At 45.3% G+C, this 22,079-nt stretch overlaps 1 protein-coding gene across 2 annotated transcripts in view; it reads left to right on the forward strand.

The window, feature by feature from the left end:
- The window catches only part of GALNT17 (polypeptide N-acetylgalactosaminyltransferase 17), a 451,648-nt gene extending 429,910 nt beyond the window's left edge, over positions 1–21,738 (forward strand). For both annotated transcript variants that reach the window (XM_014842267.3, XM_070484477.1), the window contains 2 exons: positions 19,172–19,339; positions 20,115–21,738. In XM_014842267.3, coding sequence (XP_014697753.1) covers positions 19,172–19,339; positions 20,115–20,243 — 297 coding nt within the window. In that variant the 3' untranslated portion in view covers positions 20,244–21,738. The remainder of the gene's footprint in view (positions 1–19,171; positions 19,340–20,114) is intronic.
- The last annotated feature ends 341 nt before the right edge of the window (positions 21,739–22,079 follow it).

Below are 22,079 nucleotides of genomic sequence, written 5' to 3' on the forward strand. Positions count from 1 at the left end.
ACGCAAACCCAGTAATCCCTTTCAGTTCCTGGAAAGCAATATGAGGTCAAAGCAGGGGAATTTCGACCTTGTGGGAAAACGGTGTTGGAGGAGCGAGGGCAGGTACTTTTTATGCTGGAGAAGTCTACATATACACAAGAGAGCACAGAAAGCAGGAGAGAAAATGCCAGTGCTGTCTTACACATCTGAAATGCAACACCACAGAGCTTCTGAACTGCTCTTTTCCGATTCCTGTTTCTTATGCAATATTTTTACAAACCCTGCCCCTGCATTCCTGGGCAACACATAAATTTGCTTTGCTCATTGCAGATAGCGGGAATATTAAGAGCCTTTTCTTCGTTCCTCTGACTCATCTTCTCTCAAAATATTAAAAACATTTCTGATTTTATCATTTTGGCTTGTTAGTGCCTGCCTGCCAGGCCCGACCCCCCTGCAGCCCCCTAGTGCATCCCTGGTGCCTGCCCTTTTTGCAGCGCTCCATGGGGTGCAGGGTTACTCCGCTTCCTGAGACCTTCCCGAGGCTTCGGGGGACCGAGCCTCTTTCTCTGCCAGGGGCTTTGCTTCCCTTCTCCATTTCCAGTTCACAGCTCCCTCTTTCTAATTGTCCCTGACAAGTGGGTCTCCAGTCCGCACACAGAGAGTGGGAATGCTCGATTAGTAGTGTGCAGAGGGAAATGCACGTGTATTTCATTTTGCTTAAGGAGGACTCCAGGTTAAGGAGGAATTGCTGTACTATTTCTTTCTTTCCAGAATAGGTTGATGAGCTATTCTTTCCAGATAATCAGAACTATAATCATAAATTACTTGCCAGTAGAGATTCTTGTTAGAAGTTTTATATGTCTTAGAAGTTTAGTTGATTTTTCTCCAGACACCAAAAGTGATCTAGATGGGTTTTGTATTAATGTGAGGCTTAGAATAAGGAACTCACACTGAACAATATGGTGGTGGCCACATTCTCAGCTGAACCTTCCTACCTTGCCCAGAACTGTCAGATTCAAAGAAAGTCCCTGCTAATCTTTTTCTTTTTTTGCTAAAGATGCAAGAACATTACAGTGAGTTTGAAAAAGACAAATTTAAATCATCCATAATCCTGCCACCCTAAAACAACTGTTATCATTTCTGAAGCTTGCTTTCAGCCTTTTTTTTTTTTTTCCAAAAAAAAAGATCTTGGTTTCTCAGGTTGTTTTCATATCACTGAGTTAATAAAGACACACTACTACTTCTGAAGGACAAGAAGGGGGAAGGTGAAGCCACCTGGTGAAAAGGTTTTTAGTGTCCGAGCACTACGAGGGGCAGCAGAGTGGATGCAAGGTATTAGAAGAGCCTCGTCCCCTGCCCGCTCAGTTTAGTTCAGAGAGGTTCAGTTTCTCTTTGGAGCAGCAGTGTCTGTTAAATGATTATTTTCAAAGACGTTGCTTGTTTGAAATGGAATTGATCTGAGAACATGGGTAATCAGAATTAAGGGCAGAGCCTGAGGAGTTTAGAGATAGTGGAATTCAGGCCATTGGTGCAGGATGTCAGGGCCTCAGGAGTCTGGGTTCCCCCTGGAAGAGGCTAGAGGAAGACCAAATGTGGGTAGCAGAATGTCCTAGACTGTCCTCATTGTACCACCTGCCTGGCTAGGAGCTAGGGGCTATGCAAAGTGCCACACATGAGACAATTTGCTGGGATTCCACCCACACAGGGACCACCGAGTGTACTATGGACACACTGATATTGGTGCTAGAAAGGTGTGAAGGCCTTCTTCAAGTTGCTCTGTGACATGGTGGTGTCATTGCCAGCCCCCTTCCTGGGAGTACAGTACTGCAGGGCTTCCTCATGGCTTCCTCCTACAGCTTCAGGGGCTGAGGAGCATAGGTGATGGACTCTGCTTTCAGGGCACTCCTATCAATCATCTTGACTGCCTGATACATCTTCCAAAAGACTTGGTTCACATCTGTGACATTCCTGCAAGGCCTGAGTCTGTGGCCCTTCCATGGAGACCTAAATGTCAACCAGCCAAATACTGAAGGTGAAGCACAAGGAGCCTTGCAGGAAGGCTTTGCACAAGGACATGTGTTCTTATCAATCTCAGTATCTCCCGCTGAAATAGTTGGTCTGGCCATGAACAGGAAAGGGGATTTCAACTTGCGGAACATTTGGAGAGCCAAAGGTTCACCCGAGCACTCCAGGTATTGTGTCATTGCATAGTCTGTTGGGGATGAGGCTCCTAATATACTGCCAAGGCCAGCCAGGAGCTAGGCAGAGCAACCCATGGCTAGGGAAGGTCTTTGATCCCTGCATCTTATGTGAGACTGGAAATGAGGAGATGACACTTTGCACACATCCTGCACCAAAGTTAATTCTTCCATCGTGGTGCTAAGAGGCATTACCTACCTGTGTGTTCTTGTGTTCGTCAGGAGTTCCACATCACATCCTGTGTCTCCCTGCTCTACAGAGCTCAATAAGTATTACAGAAAAGTCATTATTTGCAAGAGAAGAGTCTGTGAGGGATGGGAGCAGAAAGCCATTTATTGAGCCACTAGAGGCCTGAAATTGTGCTAAAAGTGCCTTAAATACATTATTTTACTTAACCATCATAACATACCTGTGAGGTAGGTATTACATGTCTGCTTTATGAATAAGGGGATTGAAGCTTGTTGAGATCAAATGACTTCTCCAAGTTCATAGAAATGGCGAAGTCAAGTTTTCAAACCCTAAGTGTTGGATTCTGGGGACTCAGAGATGTTATGGAAGTGTCACAGCCAGCCCATTTCATTGTTTCTTGCATTGTTTCTGAGAGGCCTCCCATCAGTCCCATTTTAAAGATGGGAAAACTAAGACTCCAAGACCAAAGATGTTGGGATGCAAAGCATGAGGGGGAGTGACCAAACATGAGGCCAGATCAATAAGCAGGAGGTGCGTAGTGTAGAGCCCTGTAGGCTGTTAAGGAGTTCCAGCTTTGTGCCAGTGTCAACAGGAAGCCATTGAAAGGTTTTCAGTAGAGGGTTGGGGTTGGTCTGATTTATGTTTTGGAAGGGTCACCTGAGCTTGCAGTTTGGGGAGTGGATTAGAGAGATCTTGAGCTAGAGACAAGAACTGCAGTTACGAGACGGGATGATCTTGTCAAAAGTCAGTCACCTAAACTCCAGTGATGACAATGGAGATACTGAGAAGTAGACAAATTCAGAATCTGATTAAGGATAAAGTTAGACCCATACTTGACACTATGCACAGGGTTAAATTCCAAATGGATTAAGAATCTAAATGTAAAATATGAAACTATGTTAGTACTAGAGAAAAATGGGTGAATTCCTCTTTAACGTCAATGTAGGGAAAGGCTTTCTACTAAAACTTAAAATCCAGAGACAGCTAAAGAAAAAACTTATGTATTTGACTACCTTAAAATTAAAAAAGCTTGCATGGCAATATAACATCATAAACAAAGTCAAAAGACACCTGACAAACTGGGAGAAAATATTTGTAACATATAGCACAAAGGCTAATATCCCTATGATATAAAGGATTCTTAAACATTGAGGAGCAAGGGACTAAAAAATTGATAGAAAAACAGGAAAAAGGACACAGACAAGTTGCCAAAAAGATAAAAATGGTCCCCAAATACATGAAAAAATGTTCAAACTCGTTCCTAATTAGGGAAATTCAGAGTAAAATTCTGAGATACAATTTCTCACCTATTAGATTCACAAAAATTTTAAAATTTGACAACATATTCAGTTGTCAAGGTTTTGGAGAAATAGCCACTCATATAGAGTGCTGGTGGAAATGCACATTGGTGCCACCTTCCTGGAGGGGAGTTTGGTAATTCCCAGCAAAGCTACAATACCCTTTCTTTTGACCTGGAAATCCTACTTCTAGAAATCTACTGTGAAGGTTCATCTCCAACAACATGAAAATCCATATGTACATTGCAGTACTGTTTGCAATTGTAAAATATTAAAAACTACCTTAATGCCAATTCATGGGAGAGTGGTTGGTTGAAAAAGCTGGGGTACAGCTACATGGTGGAGTAGTACACAGCTGGAAAAAAGGACACTTTCTATGAACTGATAGTGATTTCTCAACATATTGTTAAGTGAAAAAGGCAAAGTACAAAAGAATATGTATAGTATGCTAACTTTCATTTCAGACAAATGGTAATATAAAAATAAATACCTGTCTGCTCACCTGTGCAAAAGAGATACAGGAAGGATAAACCAGGAACTAATGAGATTGGTGACCCAGAGGGTATGGGTGAGAACGGGATGGGAAAAATGTGGAATGGGAGCAGGAGAAAAGGAATGGAGAGTGACACCCTCTCTCCATGTGCCTTCTATGAAGTTCTGACTCTTAGAACCATGGTTATGTTTCAAGCAGCCAAAGAACAATAAATTCAACTCGAATGTGGGGAAGAGGCCCCACAACGGAATGCAAACAGTAAAAAGTTAGCCTAGCGATATTATAAATGAGTAAAATAACCACACCGAAAGGAGCAGGAAGAACAGCACTAATCTGTCACATTGAAGAGTTTGAACGATTTTGACCGGATACTCTAAGGTTAAAGGAAAAAAGAACCATTGCCAATACTGCATTCTAGTAAGGAAGCTTGTTTTCCACAGGGGTCTGGGCTAACAGTTCTGAAACTCCAGTATGTGTATACTAGGATTGAACCAGTAAGTACATAAAGTATAGGTAATGAGAACCAGGTTTCTTGCTGTTGGAGAAACAGGTTACAAATAAGGAAAGGGGGATGGCTAGACTGAATCCTGGGATGTTGGATTGAAATATGAGGTATCAGTAGGAATTCACTTTATATGTATATAATATATATATAAACAGATATATATAAAATATATGTACATAAATATATATATAGAGAGAGAGAGAAATGTGGAAATAAATTTGTAGAAAATGTAGAAATAAAAATAATGTGTGCATGAGTTCTATATATTTCTTAGCTCTGAGCGGGCCTAGAAGCAATGAAAGCAAGTAGCAATGAACATATCTAGCTCAGATTTTGGATGATTCCAGGGAGGGAGCAGGGAAAATACAAGTGAACCTGGAAAATCTTGTGATGCCAGAATGAAAGGAAATTCTCAAAAAAAGATGGTGGCTCGTCAAAGGACCACAGGAGCCACCTTGAAGAAGTTCCTAATGGCCAATTCTAGAACTATTTGAGAAGAAAATAAATAATATTGGATTGTCACCCATATAATAAAAACAGAGAATCCGCAAGTCCATACTGATATAAATAAATAAATGGCAGAAGGACAGCTCTTCCCTTCAATAGAGGTCCACTTGATCAACGTAGAAGGAATGTGGGAAATGAAAATCACCATTCCACAATCATGACAGTAATAATTGCTGCAATCCAGAGCTATCAATGGATGCTAAAATTAATGGGTAAATATAGGGTGAAAATAAGATATGTGCATAGTTTCAAAATATGTCCCTTTGTAAAGGGAAAATAGTAACTTTACAGTTGAGAAACCCAGAGGACATCACTGTGACCAAGTGATCAAGGCTAATGTCACCAGCAATAAGATATCATGTACCCCTGATCTGATGCCCTGAGAAGGGCACAACTTACCTCTGAGGTTTTCTTGCTAAAAACACGTAACTGTAACCTTAATCTAACCATGAGAAAACATCAGACAAATCCAAATTCAGGGTATTCTACTGCCTAACTGTGGGACTCTTTGAAAGTGTCAAAGTCATCAAAAACAAGGAAGACTGAGGAGCTGTCCCAGATGGAAAGAGACTAAGGAGACACAACAATGAAATGCAGTGTGGGATCCTGGATTGGATCCTGGAAGAGAAAACTGGCGTTCCAGTGAGGTCTGTAGGTTAGTGAGTAGGATTGTCCTAGTGTCGACTCCCTGGCTTTGATCATTGTACTATGATTACATAAGATGCTAACATTAGGATAGGCTGGGGGCTAGGTATACAGGAACTGTCTAGGCTATTTCCACAGCTTTTTTGTAAATCTAAAACTATTTTGACATAAAAGTTTAAAAAACTGTTTCAAATGTCAAGTTGGCTGGAATTGTTGGTTGAGAGGTTGAGAAAGGGATGAGGGAGGCAAAGGTGACACTCAAGTTCCTGGTTGACGGGTGGATAGTGGTACCATTTGCTGGGATTGGTGACACAGGTTTTGGGGAAGGAGGATAAGTTCTGTTTGGGGCATTGTGAGTTTGGGGCGGGTGGGCCTTGGGAATACCAACAGTGATGTCCTCCGGGCAGCTGGACAATACAACCCAGTGCTGAGGACAGAGTGGCAGAGGCAGATGAGTCTCTGGGTACGTGCCAGGTGAGGACAGAGCAGTGGTCCTAGGACAGACCCTAGTGCAGCTCCACATTTTGTGGGTGACAGAGCCAGAGCAGTTGACACCAGAAAGGTGGGTGTCACACCAATCAAGCAACAGCAGAGTCAAATGCTGCTAGCCAGAAGACCAGTAGCTAGACTACGCTGTCTGTTAGATGTGGTAACAAAGAAACTGTGGGTGAGAGGACTCTCCACAGAGCGTGGAAAGGAAGCCAAACTGGAGTGGGTGCAGGGGAGAAAGGGAGGTGAGGAAGTGGAGACACGATGGAGAGAACTCTCCAGAAGCTCAACTTTGAGGGAAGGTGAGAAGACCCGTGAGGTGGCAGCGAGGGGCTAGAACTAGAGAGCACGTTTAATGAAGGGGAATGAAAGACTAAAGAGAAGGGAACTAGTTACGTTGCTAAAATATTAGTGAAAAATCCAGAAACACTGAGGATTAATGCTCAGAAAGTAAATGTTCTGTCATCTTAATCTGAGCAAAACTGTACCAAACACTAAATTTCCCCTAGTTCAAATTATGAGCTATTGGAGAAGAAGTGTAGGCCTTTTTTTCCTCCTTGAGAGGAATTCATTGATTCACCTCAACAGAAACATGGAACTCAATTGACCTACCAGCCCCAGTTTACCCTTCTGAGAACCAGTGTCCAGCCCACCCAGCATAGCTTGCAGTGCTGAAGGCCCCAAATTCCTGGGAAGGGCAGTATTCCAGGGCAGTGTTCTCTCCAACTGAGGAGGCTGTGGCACATGGTGGGCAATCTCCAAATGGTGAATGTTGAATGAAGCGCACACAAATGGCATATCAGCTGCTGGCAGGGAAGGGACCAGATGCTTTGGCCACGCCCATGTCGTGGCCATGGGATGAGCCCAGGGTGGCTGCAGCCTGGCACAAGCTCCGGGATATGTTTGTGGGCGCAGGTGGGAGGGCGGAGACAGGCAGCCTGAGAGAAACCAATCTGGTTGGAGACGTTCACAAAATGAGGAGGGAGAAGCCACTGTGCCAGTGGGAGTTTTGGCTTCTAGAATCAAGAGAAAAAATATAGTCTCTTCAGTGGAAGGAAGAAGAGGGGAAGTGCCCTAACTTTTGCAGGGTCATTGTCATTGGTTAAATAACATTATGCAAATGAACAGACCCAGAACAAGGCCTGGAGTAAAAAAATCAGTGATGTTAGAAACCTGGACCTGAATCTCAGGGGTTGGTTCCATTTCAGAGCATCTTCACATCCACTCTCACTCATGAACATCCTAACCAGGCTTATGTCTACCTCCTCTGTTAAGGCTCTGAATTCCTGGATGGTTGAGGCTGATCAAGGCTGGCATCTACTAAATGGTTTGCCTGGGATTCATCAGGGAACATGTCAGGAGCAGAAAACAGGGGGAAGTCTTTTCCCCCCACTGCAGAGGTGTGAAGGAGGGGCGGTGAGTCCAGGATGAGAGGCCCTGAGGGCTAAGGACCCGAGAGCATCAGTGGAACACAGGCTGGCTTTGGGGATGCAGAGCTGAGTGCCAAGAGTCCAATCCCAGGCCCAATCCTTCCAGGAATCCAGCCCGTTCCAGGCAAGGGCACATATACTCTGGACCAAGCCAGGGAAATGAAGTGGGGTTGGGGAGGAAAAGGGGAGGAGCAGAGCAGGGGGCTGGCCCCAGCCTTCCCTGGGTCAGGCGTCCAACACAAGCAACCCACTGACCCAGCCCAAGAGAACCTGGTGTGCTGGGTAGCTGGCCCAGGGTTCTCAGCTGCCCAGCAGTATTATTGAAGCCTTGGGGCAGCAACCCTTGGACAAATGGCTCTGAGAAAGAGCAGGAAGCCTAGAGTGGCCGAGTGCTGGGAAGCAGCTAGGGTCAGGAAATCCTGGCCACATGAGGCCACACAGGAGCCTAGAAGGAAGAAAAGAAGTCTGCAGTGAAGCAGAAACAAGGCCCCAGTTCTCTACCAGTACATGAGGTCAGGGAAAATAAGAATAACAAATAGACAGGGTTTACCATGAGCACATCCTCTTATGCATTTATTTAATTCTTTAACTATCCTATGAGGTAAATCCTAAAGTTATCCCCCTTTTGAAAATGAGGAAACAGAGTCCCACGGGCTAAAGTAACTGGTGCAAGGTCATAAAACCGTTCAGTGGCAGAGCTTGGATTTCTTAAGCAGGCTCCACAGTCCAGGTCCTTAACCGTAAGATATATGCCTCTTTGATAACATAGCACAAAGCCAGGAATGCTGTCTCAGGTGGCAAAATGAGAAGGTGATCTAAGTAAGATCACACTAAAAAGGGAGCAAAGTGTCTGCCAACACTTCTGCACTGTGCCAGGATACAATCTTCCCTTCCTATTTCATATACAGAGACAAGAAAGAAATGCATCTGTTTTTTGAAAAATAGAGTCTGTCTTATTGAAAAAATAAGAGTCTTTGCTCCTGTAACTAATTTAGCCATCAGGGTGAGCTTCAAAGGCCTACTTAGGCATTTGCTCCTGGTCCCTGGGAAGCTGGAGTGGCCTACACTGCTACCGTCCCCCTCCCCCTTGACTCTTCCAGCCCCCATCCTGGTGTCCCCACACTCAGGATCCCGCTCCAAGAGGCCGCCACCTCTCTCCACAAAGCTCTGTGGGCCAGACCCTGCCATCCCCCCACCTCCATCAGCGCTGCGCCAATCCATCCACTCATGGACCTGTCTCTGCAGGAAAATCAACGCAGGGTTGCACAAATATGTCTCCCCATTCATTCTAAGTAGCAAGTGCATCTTCTGGAAACATGATGCTTTAATCCAGCATGCTGAATCGTAATGGTGTAAGGGAGAAGACTGAGGAGGGAAGTCGTCGGGACCATCCCACCCCCAGGAACTGGCTCTCTACAAACAAAGACCTGGTTCTATAGCGTGCCTTTAAGCTCCCAGATATATTTTTAAATCAACTTTATTGAAGTATAAGATACATATAATAAACTGCACTATTTAAAGTGTACAATTTGATGAGTTTTGACAGTTGTACACACCTGTGGAACTGCCTCCCTAATCAATATATAAAACTTTTTCATCCCCTGCAAAGTTTCCTTCTGCCCTTTGGGTCCACCCCCAGCTCCCAGGCATCCACTTGGAGATACAGCTGGAGGCATTTTTTCTGTCTTCAGTTTGGGATCTGGCATGCCCTAGACAGCGACTGAGAAAGTCTGTTGTTTTGAAGACTATACACATGCACGTGTACTCACCAGAAACCATTATGGTGGCTTCACCGAGCCACAAACAAATTCACCCCAAAGCAGGTGGGAAACAGTGGAACCCTTCTCTCTGTCTTTTGACTAGGAACTGGGTAACTCCATTTTTCATTTAGCCTTGGCTTTCTACACTGACTAAGCCTGATTTTAAAGTGATGAGAAAGACCCTTAATATGGAAGCAATTGCAAACTGTGTTTTTATTGACAAGCCGATGGATTTTGCTGTGTTCCAGAGTCATTCCACAATTATTTGGCTGGTTTTTGATTATCTGGCTATAACCTGCATGTTTTAGTTTTCCCTGAAGGCTATTAAATGTGGGTTAATAGTTGTGTGTGCCTCTTAGATCATCTGAAATAGAAAATTCCTTTTTCTCCTAAATGAGAATTAATTGTATTTGAGCTCAGAGGGTTTTTTCCTAATGCATTAGGGTTGTGGATAATGACGTTCATTTCTCCTCGTGGGCGCAGCAGCCAAACCTAGAATAATCCCATTCGATTCAAAAGACATTTATAGAGCATTTTCTTTTTGCTAGATATTTACTTGGCCCTTATGCTGGATAAAAATGTGTAGGATGCTGTTGTCCTGAAACAACAGCAACAACCAAAATCTGTAGCAGGGAAAGACACACTCATAGAATGCACAATTATGTAAGCTGAAAGAGATCAGATCTGGGCGGAGGCTTTGTGGAGCCAGTGGAGATGGGGTGGGGGAGAGTGGGAATATGCTCTATACAGGGAAGACTGTTGGCTCTCCTCAAGTCATCCTACACACTAAGCCAAGAAACCAGGAGTTAAGCCTGAAAAGATAAGTTGGGGCTATGTGGTGGAAGGTCACAGTAAATAGTTTATTCTTAAATCAGTAGGCAGGGGAAGCAATTGATTTGAACCTATGGGGTAGGACAGATGGATCTGGGAAGGCCTAGAGGCAGGAAGACCAGTTGCAAAGCCGCTGCTGCAGCTCAGTTCCCAGAAAAGTCACATCTGGAATTTTAGGAGGAAGTATATGAGAGAGACGGATGGAGGCAGAAAGTGTAAGACTTGTAACTTTGTGGATGAGGAGGTTGAGGGAGAGGCAGGCGGTAAAAGTGATTCAAGTTTGCAAAATCTAGAGCTGGGAAGAGATCAGGACAAGGATGTATAACAGGGAGCCAGCTCTGGAGAAGTGAGAGTCAACCAGTTTCAGGCAGTTATACACTCAGAAAAGGAAGCTTCACCCATTGCTGCTCAGTGGAGCATGTGATGTGTAAACGTCTGCTTCTCCTCCTATTAGCAGGATCACCTTGGCAACAGTAGGCATCATAGTGAGGTGACAAATTCCACAGATAGTGACTTGGCCACAATTTTGTGGTAAGCCTATAGAAAGAAGGTGATGAGATGGCTTCCCACAGTAGACCAGATTAGATACTTTGAAGGGTTTCTGCACTCCTGTGTAACTAGATTCTAGATCAACTACAACAAATAGAATTTTAAAACCTTTCTAGGCACACAAGAAGTGGTTGTAACCATTGACTTTTGCTGCGTAACAAATCACCCCCCATCACCCCACGACATTTTCGGATAAACAAAATCTGAGTGTGTTTACCATGACAGACAACCACCAAAGGAACTTCTAAAGAATGTACTTTAAGAGGAAGAATGTCTTGAGGCAAGAATGAATTATAAACAGAGAAATGTATAAACATATAAGTAAATCTAAACAAACATCTCTTAAATAAGATGATAAGAATAATGTCTAATTTGGGGTAGGGAGATAGAACCAGAAGACTGAAACAGTTAGAAGGAGGTGATAAGATTTAGTTTCCTAATGTCCTTGAATTTTACTGAGTGGAAGTGGATGTTAAGATATTGAATAACATTAGATTTTGCTAAGTTGTTAAATTTTAAGAGTAAACAATAAAATGGTAGAAATGGAGTATAATTTCCAAATCTGTAGAACGGAAAAATGAAATATGATCACATTCCAACAGATAAACCAAAACACAACCAATCCAAACAAAGACAAAATAAAGGAGAAAAAGAAAACAGAGAAGGCTGGACACATCAGAAAACACAAAGGATAGTAGAAATGAGTCCAAATATGTCATTAAGCACAATAAAAACAAATGGACTAAACTTTCTGATTAAGAGACAGAGATTGTCACCTTAAATTTTTAAAAATCCGGGAGTATTCTTTTTTCAACAAATATATCTAAAACACAAGGAGAGGGAAATGTTGGAAGTAAAGGGATGGGAAAGGGTATGGTAGGCAAATTCTAAAGAGCAGAAAGCTGGGGTCACTACCTTAATATCAAACAAAGTAGCTTTTCACATAAAATACATTATCGAAGATGAAGTGTGTCATTTCGTGAAGATGAAAGATTCAACTCACCAGGAAGATAGAATCATTCTTAACTTGGATGACCTCTCCCATCTGTCATCTTCTCTTCTCCTTCAGTGTCACCACTTGAGTTCAGACCTTCATCAACCTCATCATGCCCCACCACAGTTCATTCTCCGCTCAGTAGCCAGTGTGGTCATCCCACAATTCAGATGGCTTCTTATGATAAAGCCCCGATTCCTGAGCATGCTGTGTCCACACGTTGCAATCTCATCGGTACTCTACCCCCTGCTCCCCACTTGTGCCCATCACAGCTATTACATTCTATCATGGTAACTATGCTTGAAGCTTTCAAAACACATTGCCTCTGGTCTCCAGGCCTTTGGACATGCTGCTTTCTTTGTCCAGTCTAGTCTGCCCTCTCCTACTTGCTTGGTTGACTGACTCCATCAAGGTTTTACTTAAATGACCCTCCTCTGGGGAACCTTCTCTGACCTTCCTCTTCTGGATGGAGGCCCCTCCTGTTCTGGCGCTAAGAACTCCCATAGTATATTTCATAGCATTATTTCACACTTTGTCCCCCTTGCCTCTTTACTTGCCTGCCTCCCTGGGTAAGCTGTGAGCTCCTTGAAGGCAGGTACTGTCATTCATCATGATGTCAGCAAGTATTTTTTGAGCACCTACTACGTGCCAACGATTCTTCTAAGAGCTAGGGATAGAACCGTGAACAAACAAACAAACAAACCAAACGTCTGCCTTCATGTCTCTCACGTTCTAGTGGAGGGAGTCAGAAAACAAACTCTATAAATAAGGAAAATATATAGTTTTAGAAAATAATAGGTGCTTGGAGAGATATAAAACAAGGAAAGGGACAAGGAGTAAATGCTGGAGGAGAAATTTTAAATAAAATAGTCAAGGGAAAGACTCATCAAGAAGTGACATTTAAGCAGAGACTTCAAAGAGGTGAGGGAGTGAGCCATTCAAATATCTGGGGGAAGAGAATTTAAGAGAGAAGGACCAGTGAGTGCAAAGGCTCTGTGCAGGAGCAAGGGTGGCCTGTTAACAGATCAACAAGGAGGCCAGCATGGCTGGAATTTAGTGAGTGGTGGTGGTGGGAGTCGAGCTCAGAGACCCATTATTAGATTGAATTGGGCCTTGTAGTCCATTCTAAGGACTTTGGACTGTTATTTTGGGTGAAATGAGAATCCTTTGGAAGATGTTAAGTAGAGGAATGGCATGACCCAACTCCAATTCAAAGTAACATATTGTAGACAACGTAATATTTTAAAAGCAATCACTCTAAATGCAATATTGAAAACAGACCAAGGAAGACAAGGGTGGGAGCTGGGGGACAAATTAGGAGGCCATTATACTAATATAGTCCAGAGATGGAGGGTGGTTGGAACAGGGAGGTAACAGAGGAGGTGAAATCGGGATACATTTGCTAATGGATTGAATGTGGTGGGTCAGACAAAGGCAAGTAAAGGATGAAGCCAAAGTGTTCCTCCTAAGCAACTGGAAGGATGGAGTTGTCATTACCAAGATGGAACAGATGTTGGATGAGTATTGGGGAGGGTGGGGTACACAGGGGAGGAAGAATTCAGTTTTGGTTATGTAACTTTGAAATGCTTATTAGACATCCAAGTGGTATGCCAAATGGGGAGTTAGATATACAAATCTGGAATTGAGGGAAAAGTTTGGTTTGGAGATAGAAATGTGGCACAATGAGCCAACTTAGCATATAGATGCTTTCAAAAGCCCTAAGAATGACAAGCTTTCCAAGAGACTGAGTGAAGAGAGAAGAGGTTGTATCACCTGCACCCAGCACAGCCTCTGGCCCACAGTTGGTGCCCAATATAAAGACTAAGAAAAAGCAATTGAAGTTGACAGTTAGAAGAGCCTGTTGACCTTCAAGAGAGCAATTTCGATGTAGTAGTGGTGGTAGAAGGCAAATGGCAAGGCATTAAGGAATAAGAGAGAGAAACTCCAAAGACAAAATTGGGAGGTAACCAGAGCTGTGGCTAGAGAAGATTTTCTGGGCATAAAGATCTGGTTATGTTTGAAGCTTTTCGGATGGAAGAAATGAAAAAGAAGAGAGAAATAATGGCCTAGGCTACCTGTGGAGTGAGATGGGGCAGAGAGGGACGGAAGAGAGGAAGTGTGAAGGAAGAGAGGTTCTGAGGGGTAGAGGAGATAACTTCTCAACAAAGTGGGAGGTAAGATTCTCTGAGGGCAGTGAGGGCCCAGGACACCAGGCTAGGGATTGAGGAAGAAGGACATTTTTAAAATTTAGACCCTGGTGGGGGTGGGAAGTGTATTGGCTGACAGAGAGTCACATGAGGTAAATGAAAATATGAGAGAACTGGGGTGAGGCCCAGGCAGGGTTGGCACATGAGTCTGCAGTGGGCGTGGCCAACTAGCACCTGGTCCTGGCCCCCTGGAGGTAGGAACCAAGGTGACTGGCAAAGCCTGCGGTTCTGAGTGACTGTGAGGTACCAGGGTGGCTGCCTATGGTTCACAGAAATGCACTAGCAATGAACTTTCCAAAAAGGAAAGTAAGAAAACAATACCATTTACAATAGTGTCACAATAGATAAAATACTCAGGAAGAAATTTAACTAAAGTACAAGATTTGTACACTGAGAACTACAAAACATTGTTGAAAGAAATGAAAGACTTAAACAAAAAAGATCCCGTGGTCATGGATTAGAGGACTTAATATTGTTAAGATGACACTACTCCCTAAGTTGATCTACAGATTCCATGCAATGCCTATCGAAATTCCAACTGCCTTTTTGGCAGAAATGGATAAGCTGATCCTAAAATTCATATGAAAATACAAAGGAGCCAGATTAGCCAGAACAATATTAAAAAAGAACAAAGTTGAAAAACTCACACTTTGGTATTCTAAAACTTAGTACAAAGCTGTAAAAATCAAGACAGTATGGTACTGACGAAAGGATAGACATACAGATCCATGGAATAGCATTGAGGGTTCAGAAGCAAATTCTCACATTTATGGTCAATTGATTTTTGACAGGAGTAACAAGACAATTCAATAGAGAAAGAATAATCTTTTCAACAAATGGTGCTGGGACAACCAGATATCCACATGAAAAAGAATGAGTTTACATCATATAAAAAATTAACTCAAAATACATCAAAGACCTAAATGGAAGAGGTGAAATTAGAAAATTCTTAGAAAACATGAGGCTAAATCTTCATGACTTTGGATTTGGCAGTGGTTTCTTAGATATGACATCAAAAGCACAAGTAACCAAAGAAAAAAATAAATTGGACTTTATCAAAATTAAAAACTTTCGTGCTTCAAAGGACACTATCAAGAAAGGGAAAGAACAACCCACAGATGGGAGAAAATATTTGCAAACCATATATCTGGAAAAAGTCTAGCCTCCAGAATATATAAAGAACTCTTACAACTCAACAATAAAAAAACAAATAAGCCAATTAAAAAATGGGCAAAAGATCTGAATAGACATTTCTCCAAAGAAGATATGCAAATAGCCAGTAAATACATGAAAAGATACCCAACATCATTAGTTATTAGAGAAACGCAAACCAAAACCACAATGAGATACCACTTCACACCCACTAGGATGGCTAGAATAGGAATAAAAAGAAAAGACAGACAATAAGAATTGGCTGGATGGTAGAGAAATTGGAGCCCTGGCCCATTGCTGGTGAGAACGTACAATAGTGCAGCTGCTTTAAAAATAGTTTGACAGTTCCTCAAAAAGTTAAACTAGACTTAACCATGTGACCCAACAATTAGCAATTCCTCTCCTAGATATATACTTAAGAATTGAAAACATATGTTCACACAAAAACGTATACATGAATCTTCGTAGCGGCATAATTCCTAATAGCCAAAAAAGTGGAAATACCCCAAACATCCTGATGGATGGAGATATGGGATGGACAAGAGGAGATGAGACACACTCACGCCTTGAAGGGAGATACTAGAGCATGTGGATCCATGTTGCTCCAATGACTTGAGAGGAGATAGCTGGGGCTGGAAGAGTTAGAGAAGACACTGTGGAATGGAGAGAATTGCACTGAGGTCTAGAAAAGTTGAAGCCAGAGAGTTCTAGAGGAAGGCCAATAAACAGCATTTCCAGGCAGGGAAATAGCTAGAGCAAAGCCTGGAGGCAGGAAAGGCTGTTGGACATGCAGGAGATAGGAAGCAGAGGTCCTTAAGGAGGGAGCGTGGGAGTGGCCAGACTTGCTGAAGGGCGCCACGAAAGCTCCCTAGTCAAAGACTGGGGCCAAAAAGGGTATTAGGTTGATGTCAGGTCCCAGTGCTCACCATCCTACTGCCTTGTCGGGGAGAAGCTGGTGTGAAATCTGTTGGCCTGACTTTAGCCCCATCACCTGTTCACCGTGGCACCTTTCTCTGACCCTGGCCCCTCAGTCAGGACAGCAGAGCCTGTGCATGTGGCCTCATATTTGTGGTGTGAGAAAGCACCTTTCCTCAGAACAGAAATCCCACAGGGCCCTCCTCACCTGCCCTGCCCACCCCGATGCCTGCTTGGCTTGGGGCTGGCGTGTGCCCTTTGCAGGTCCTGGCAGCCTGGCTTGCATTGTTTTCATGCCCTAACAGACCTCAGAAGGGAGAGCCGCTAACTCCCAGTAGCATTTAGCTTCGCTCTTTAAACATCTGGGTCACAGATATGCTCAGTTAATTAATGTTCTTAGCGCTGCTCATTTGCCTGCTGGATAATAGATTGATTCATAATTTCAATAAGCAGCTGTGTATATCTTTCCCCTGAACATAAAGGCAGCTTGCTGTCATTCATCACTTTGCATTTGGCGAATTTAAATATATTCAGAGAGACACTGTTTAGGGAGGGGTAAGGGAGGAGGCGTAGGGGAAGACTTCTGATTTTCTTACCATTTTGCCTCCAACAATTACTCTGATTTGGAACTAATTTGGGTTTAAAGCACATGTTAACCGCATCTCTCTCAAGGGCACTTAATAAATTCCCTGTCACTTGTTTCAAAGGAGACCAGACAGGCTTCCTTTTTGGGATGAGAGCAGAGGGTTTCTGAGTAGCTTTCACAGGAGCCAAGAGCCCCTGCAGAAAAGATCCCCGCCCCCCCCTTCGCCCCCCCCGCCCCCCCTCGGAGAAGGGGCACTCATGTCCCTGAGCAGAGTTCCCTTCCTGGCTGGAAATGCCCAAGTGCTTGAGAGGAGCCCAGGATCATCTGAGAAGAAGCCCCCGTGCTGCTCAGCTGCTGGGCCAGGGCCACCACCCATCAGGTCTCTGGGGACCCAAAGATAGAGGTCAGGATGTAGCCAGGTGACCAGATGTCTTCATGCCTTGGTTTGCTCATCTTTAAAATGGGGAGAGTGATAGCCTCTATCTCACAGGGTTGTTGTGAAAATTTCATTATTTATTCTCTACAATGCTTACATACAACGCAGAGTATGCCTTCAGTACATGCCAGCTGGTAATATCATTTTTTAATTTATTAGGCACCAGCTGTATATTAATGATCATCACTCCTGCCCCAGCCACCTCACAGGATTGTGAGAACAATCATGACGATTGTGCTTGCCTCTCGTGGTCCAGCCTGCACTGGAATCATCTCAGAGAGGGCGGACACAGCCCCATGCTTATATTCTCAGAAGCCTGTCCCCAGGCAGAGCACACAGAGAGCTCTTCAAAACGTGTTTGTGGAGTTTAAATGAATAAATGTGGTTGCCTTTTTAAAATGATGACGTTCACCACATTTATAATGTGCTCATCCGCAAACATGTTTTGAGCAGTTGGTCTGTGATTTTCTTCTATCAGGGAATGAAATGAATTAGATACAATTCCTGCCCCTAAAGGAATGTGAAAACTGGGGAATACGTTTGTTCAAAAGTTGGAATGCAAGGTTTTAAACACATGGGCAGGCAGGAGAGGAAAGGCCACTAAACTGTCATGGGCCCTGTGGTGGGAAGGCTTGGCAGGCAACACCATCTCTGTATCAGTTAGTTATTGCTGCATAAAAACTACCCCAAAACTTAGTGGCATAACGCAATATGCATTTATGATTGTTCACAAGTCTACAGGTCAGCTGGCTGGTTCTGTGATCTGGACCAGGCTCAGCTGATTCTGGCTGGATTCGTTCATGCATCTCCTGTCAGCTAGCGGGTTGGCCTAGGGCTGCCTGATCTGGGATGATCTCGTCCACTTGTCTGATGGTTGACTGGCTGTTGGTTGGGTCACAAGTATCTCATCCTCCAGCAAGCCTGCTGGGCTTACTGCCATGGTGCCAGCAGGGTTCTGAGAGTGTGGAACCATGCAAAGTCTAATCCAGGAATAGGCACGTCCTCGCTTCCAATACATTCTGTTGGCCAAAGCAAGTCACAAGGCCAACCAGTATTCAAAGGATGGGGAAAGAGTAATCCCTTGATGGGAATTACTACAAAGTCATACTGCCAAGGGTGTATAGAAGGAAGAGTGAGGGACGTGGGTGTTTTTGCAATCTATCACAATCTCCTACCATTGTCGCAGGACATGGAGCAGAAAGCAAGTACCAGGATTATGTTGCACATTTAGGATGTTTCTGTGCCTTTTCATCATTATAAATAAGGTTGCAATAAATATCCTATACATAACTTATGTGCACAGCTCTGATTATTTCCTTGGAATGGATTTCTAAAGTGGATTTACTGAGTCAAAGGAGAGGATAATTTTCAAAGCACAAAGTATATGTTTTGAAATCCCTTTTTTGAAAGATTGTAATAATTTTCCCTGCCTCCAGCCCATTTTATATTGACCTTGGAAAAATGTGAATAATGTCTTTTTTTAAATGTGGCATCTCATTGTTTTAGTTTTTTATTTAATACCTATGAGGTTGAATGTTTAATATGTCTGTTTCTTCTTCTGTGAACTGCTTCTTTGGGCCCTTTGCAGCAGAGTAGATTTAATGAATCTCAGTTTACAAGTGAGGAGGAAATGGAGGTTCAGAGAGGTTAAGTGACGTGTTCAGGTGGCCCAGCCAGCCGGAAGCAGAACCAAGGTTTAGAAGTCAGATGTCCTGCTCTTTTACTTTTTCCTGCTCCCTCATGTTCTGAACAGAAGGCTAGAATCCTAAAACATGAACATAGGACACGCTTCAAAGAAAATCAGACAGTGACCCTAGGGAATCTATATCCAGGCTTGTCAAGCTGGAGAGCTTCCTGGGCAGGGCTCACCTGTGAGTTGGCTGTGTGGGGGTGTCACGGGCCTGCAGTGCTGATGGAGGTGGGGTGAGACCTGCGGACCTGAACCATGTTTCCCTTTGTGGTCTCAACGGTGCCTCCCCCTCCCCTGCTGCTCTGCTCTCTCCCTAGCTCGCCCGCTACACCAAGGAAGGCTTCCTGCACCTGGGAGCCCTGGGGACCACCACACTCCTCCCTGACACCCGCTGCCTGGTGGACAACTCCAAGAGTCGGCTGCCCCAGCTCCTTGACTGTGACAAGGTCAAGAGCAGCCTGTACAAGCGCTGGAACTTCATCCAGGTGAGCGCTGGGTGCACAGGGCCGGCCCCCCGGAGCAGCCAGAGGAATCTGCTTCCCCAAGAGGATCCCACAAAGTGCCACCAGAGGTCTCCCAGCCCTGGGCCAGGCCCAGAGACCCAGGGCACGTTCCAAGGGGATGGGCGGGGGGATTTACGTGTGAGAAGCCTTCCTGCGCCCTGCAGCCGTGCTAATCTGGGTTGGGCTCTGACAGATCTCCAGAGGGGGTGTGGGGGTGATTTTCCTGAAATCTGCTAAGTACCTACAGTAAGTAGGATTGAGAAAGTCAGACCTTGAATGTCCCAGGGAATCCTGCATCTGGACACCATCCCCACTAAAGCTCATCACCTGGTTCAGCCACTCGAACTTGGGGAAGCTTGTTTGTTTCCTGACTTTAGGGTTTCCAGAGGAGGTCCCGATCATCTCTCCCCCAGTGCAAAGAATTTTGGTGGGATTGTTCCCCATGAGAGGCCATGTGCCAGGCACTATGGTGGTTAAACCTTGCTCTCTCTCTTTCTTGCTGTCTCTGTCTCTCTGTGTCTGTCTCTCTATGTCACTCTTTCTCATTCTCTGTATCTCTCTCTCAATCTCTGTATCTCTCTCTGTCTGTCCCTGTCTCTCTGTCTTTCTGTCTGTCTGTCTCTGCCTTTCTCTCTATCTGTCTGTCTCTGTATCTCTGTCTCTCTCTGTCTCTGTCTATGACTCTCTCTGTATGTGTGTGTCTCTCTCTCTGTCCGTCTCTCTCTCTCTCCTCCCTCGTACCCCCATCTCCTCCCAGAATGGAGCCATCATGAATAAAGGCACAGGGCGATGCCTGGAGGTGGAGAACCGGGGCCTGGCTGGCATTGACCTCATCCTCCGCAGCTGCACAGGACAGAGGTGGACGATTAAGAACTCCATCAAGTAGTGGGGAGGAGCTGGGGCCCCCGGAGCCTGGCCCCTGGGACAGGGTGTGCCATCTTCTGGACCAGCCACACTGGTGGAGAGACAGCAAGGGGCCAGCAGGTGCTCATTGGGCCTCCCGGGGCTTCTCTAGGGCAGCATGGGGGCCCCAGATGGAGACTTTGTGTCCCCATCAGGCATTCAGCTGTCATGAGGCTCACGCACCCTGGAAAAGCCCCCTCAACCTTTCTCTGGGAACCCAGGAGCCATGTCTTCTACAGCCTGAATGTGGACCTGGTACCAAGGAGTGAAAGAAACATCCACACCTCCTCCTTGTCATCTTCCTCCCTACTATCAGGACTGGGACTGGCAGGGGCCCCACCCTTTTCTCATCTTTTGCAGCAGCAGCAGCAGTTTCTGAATTCCACTCCAGCCCTCAACAAAGTGGGGAGGGTCTCAGCCACACCCTAGCTCCCCCTCCTCAGAGGAGACAGCCAGGCCCTGAGACTCAGTTTCCCCTGAGGTTGCTTCTGCCCAGATACCCATTCATAGCCCAAGGCTGCCACGCCCGAACCTTTCCATCAGGTGGCCTTGAGGGCAGCAGCTCTGGACTTTTCTGGACCCTCCCTGAGATGGCCTGGAAGAAGCTGACACTTCCACAGTCATCAGGGCACTAGGATCCTATGTGCCTCGGCCAGCTCTTCTGCCTATGTCTGGAAGGAGCCAGAGGCAGGAATAGGCTGGGCACGCGGGGTAGTCTCAGCTGTGAGTGCCCCCAGGCTACAGCCAGGCCAGTGTAGCTCTGCCTGCTCGGGGACCAGGGAGCCCTGACTCATGGAGGCTGCTATGGGGGGAGCGGCAAGGGGCCTCCACCTGGAGCTTAAGGACTGGAGCCAGCACAGCAAAGCGGGACAGGACCCTCGAGGATGCTCTGTGCTCATTTCAGTTCACCTCATGCTCTGCTGGCTGACAGGGGAGAAGGCAGTCGATTCCTCTCAGAAGAGTAATAATTTTTTTCGATTGCCCTCTGGTTAGGGTGCACTTATAAATCAGAGTTAATATATGGATGTGTGTGCATTTGTATGCGTATGCGTGCCTGTGTGTGCGCGTGGCAGGGCGTGTGCAGCTGCATGTGCGTATATGCGTGTGGCACCATGTGGCGTGTGTCTGGGTGTATGTGCCTGAGTGCGTGGTAGAGCAGACGTGGAAGTGTGTCCTTGGGCCTGCTGCTTCATTGCTCTTCTGGATTGGGACACGGCTGCCAAGAAGCTTGGGGGGCTGGCCATGCATTGTTCGCCAGGAGGACATGGCTCGGCCTTGCCCCATGTGGTGCCCCAGATGGAAGGCTGTCCCTTCTGCCAGTTCCCATCTCTCCCTCGTGCCGTCCCCAGCCAAGCCCTGCCCAGAGCCAAACCCTGTAGTTGCCCAGTTGGGGGTTTACAGTGTTTCATTTGGTGCCATCTTATTGGTGATCACCCTGCCCATCTCCCCTCTCGTGAAATAAATACATGTGAGCACTTCCCAAAGCAGCCTGTGCACTTCTCGGTTCCTCCAGAACCTGGGACCAGGGGAGGGGAGTTCCAGGGACGTGGCAGAGGGCTTCTTTGGTTGGGAGTTTGTTTTATTAAAGGCAAAAACCCTATAGCTTGGGGCTGAGACAAAGCCAGCCTGCATTTGCACTCGCCTCCCTCCCGAAGAGGACAGAGCTCGACATCTGGCACTTGCATACTAACCCCTGTTGACCCTGGCGTAGGTGGGTCAGGCTGGTACAGAAACCTATAAGGAAGCGGAGGGTTGTAGGTGATCCAGCTGAGCCATGCTGATCTGCCCCCTTCTGCTGCCATGCAGCCACTTCTGCCTC

This window comes from Equus asinus, chromosome 14 (genome assembly GCF_041296235.1).
Source record: "Equus asinus isolate D_3611 breed Donkey chromosome 14, EquAss-T2T_v2, whole genome shotgun sequence".
In the NCBI taxonomy this organism is placed as follows: Eukaryota; Metazoa; Chordata; class Mammalia; order Perissodactyla; family Equidae; genus Equus; species Equus asinus.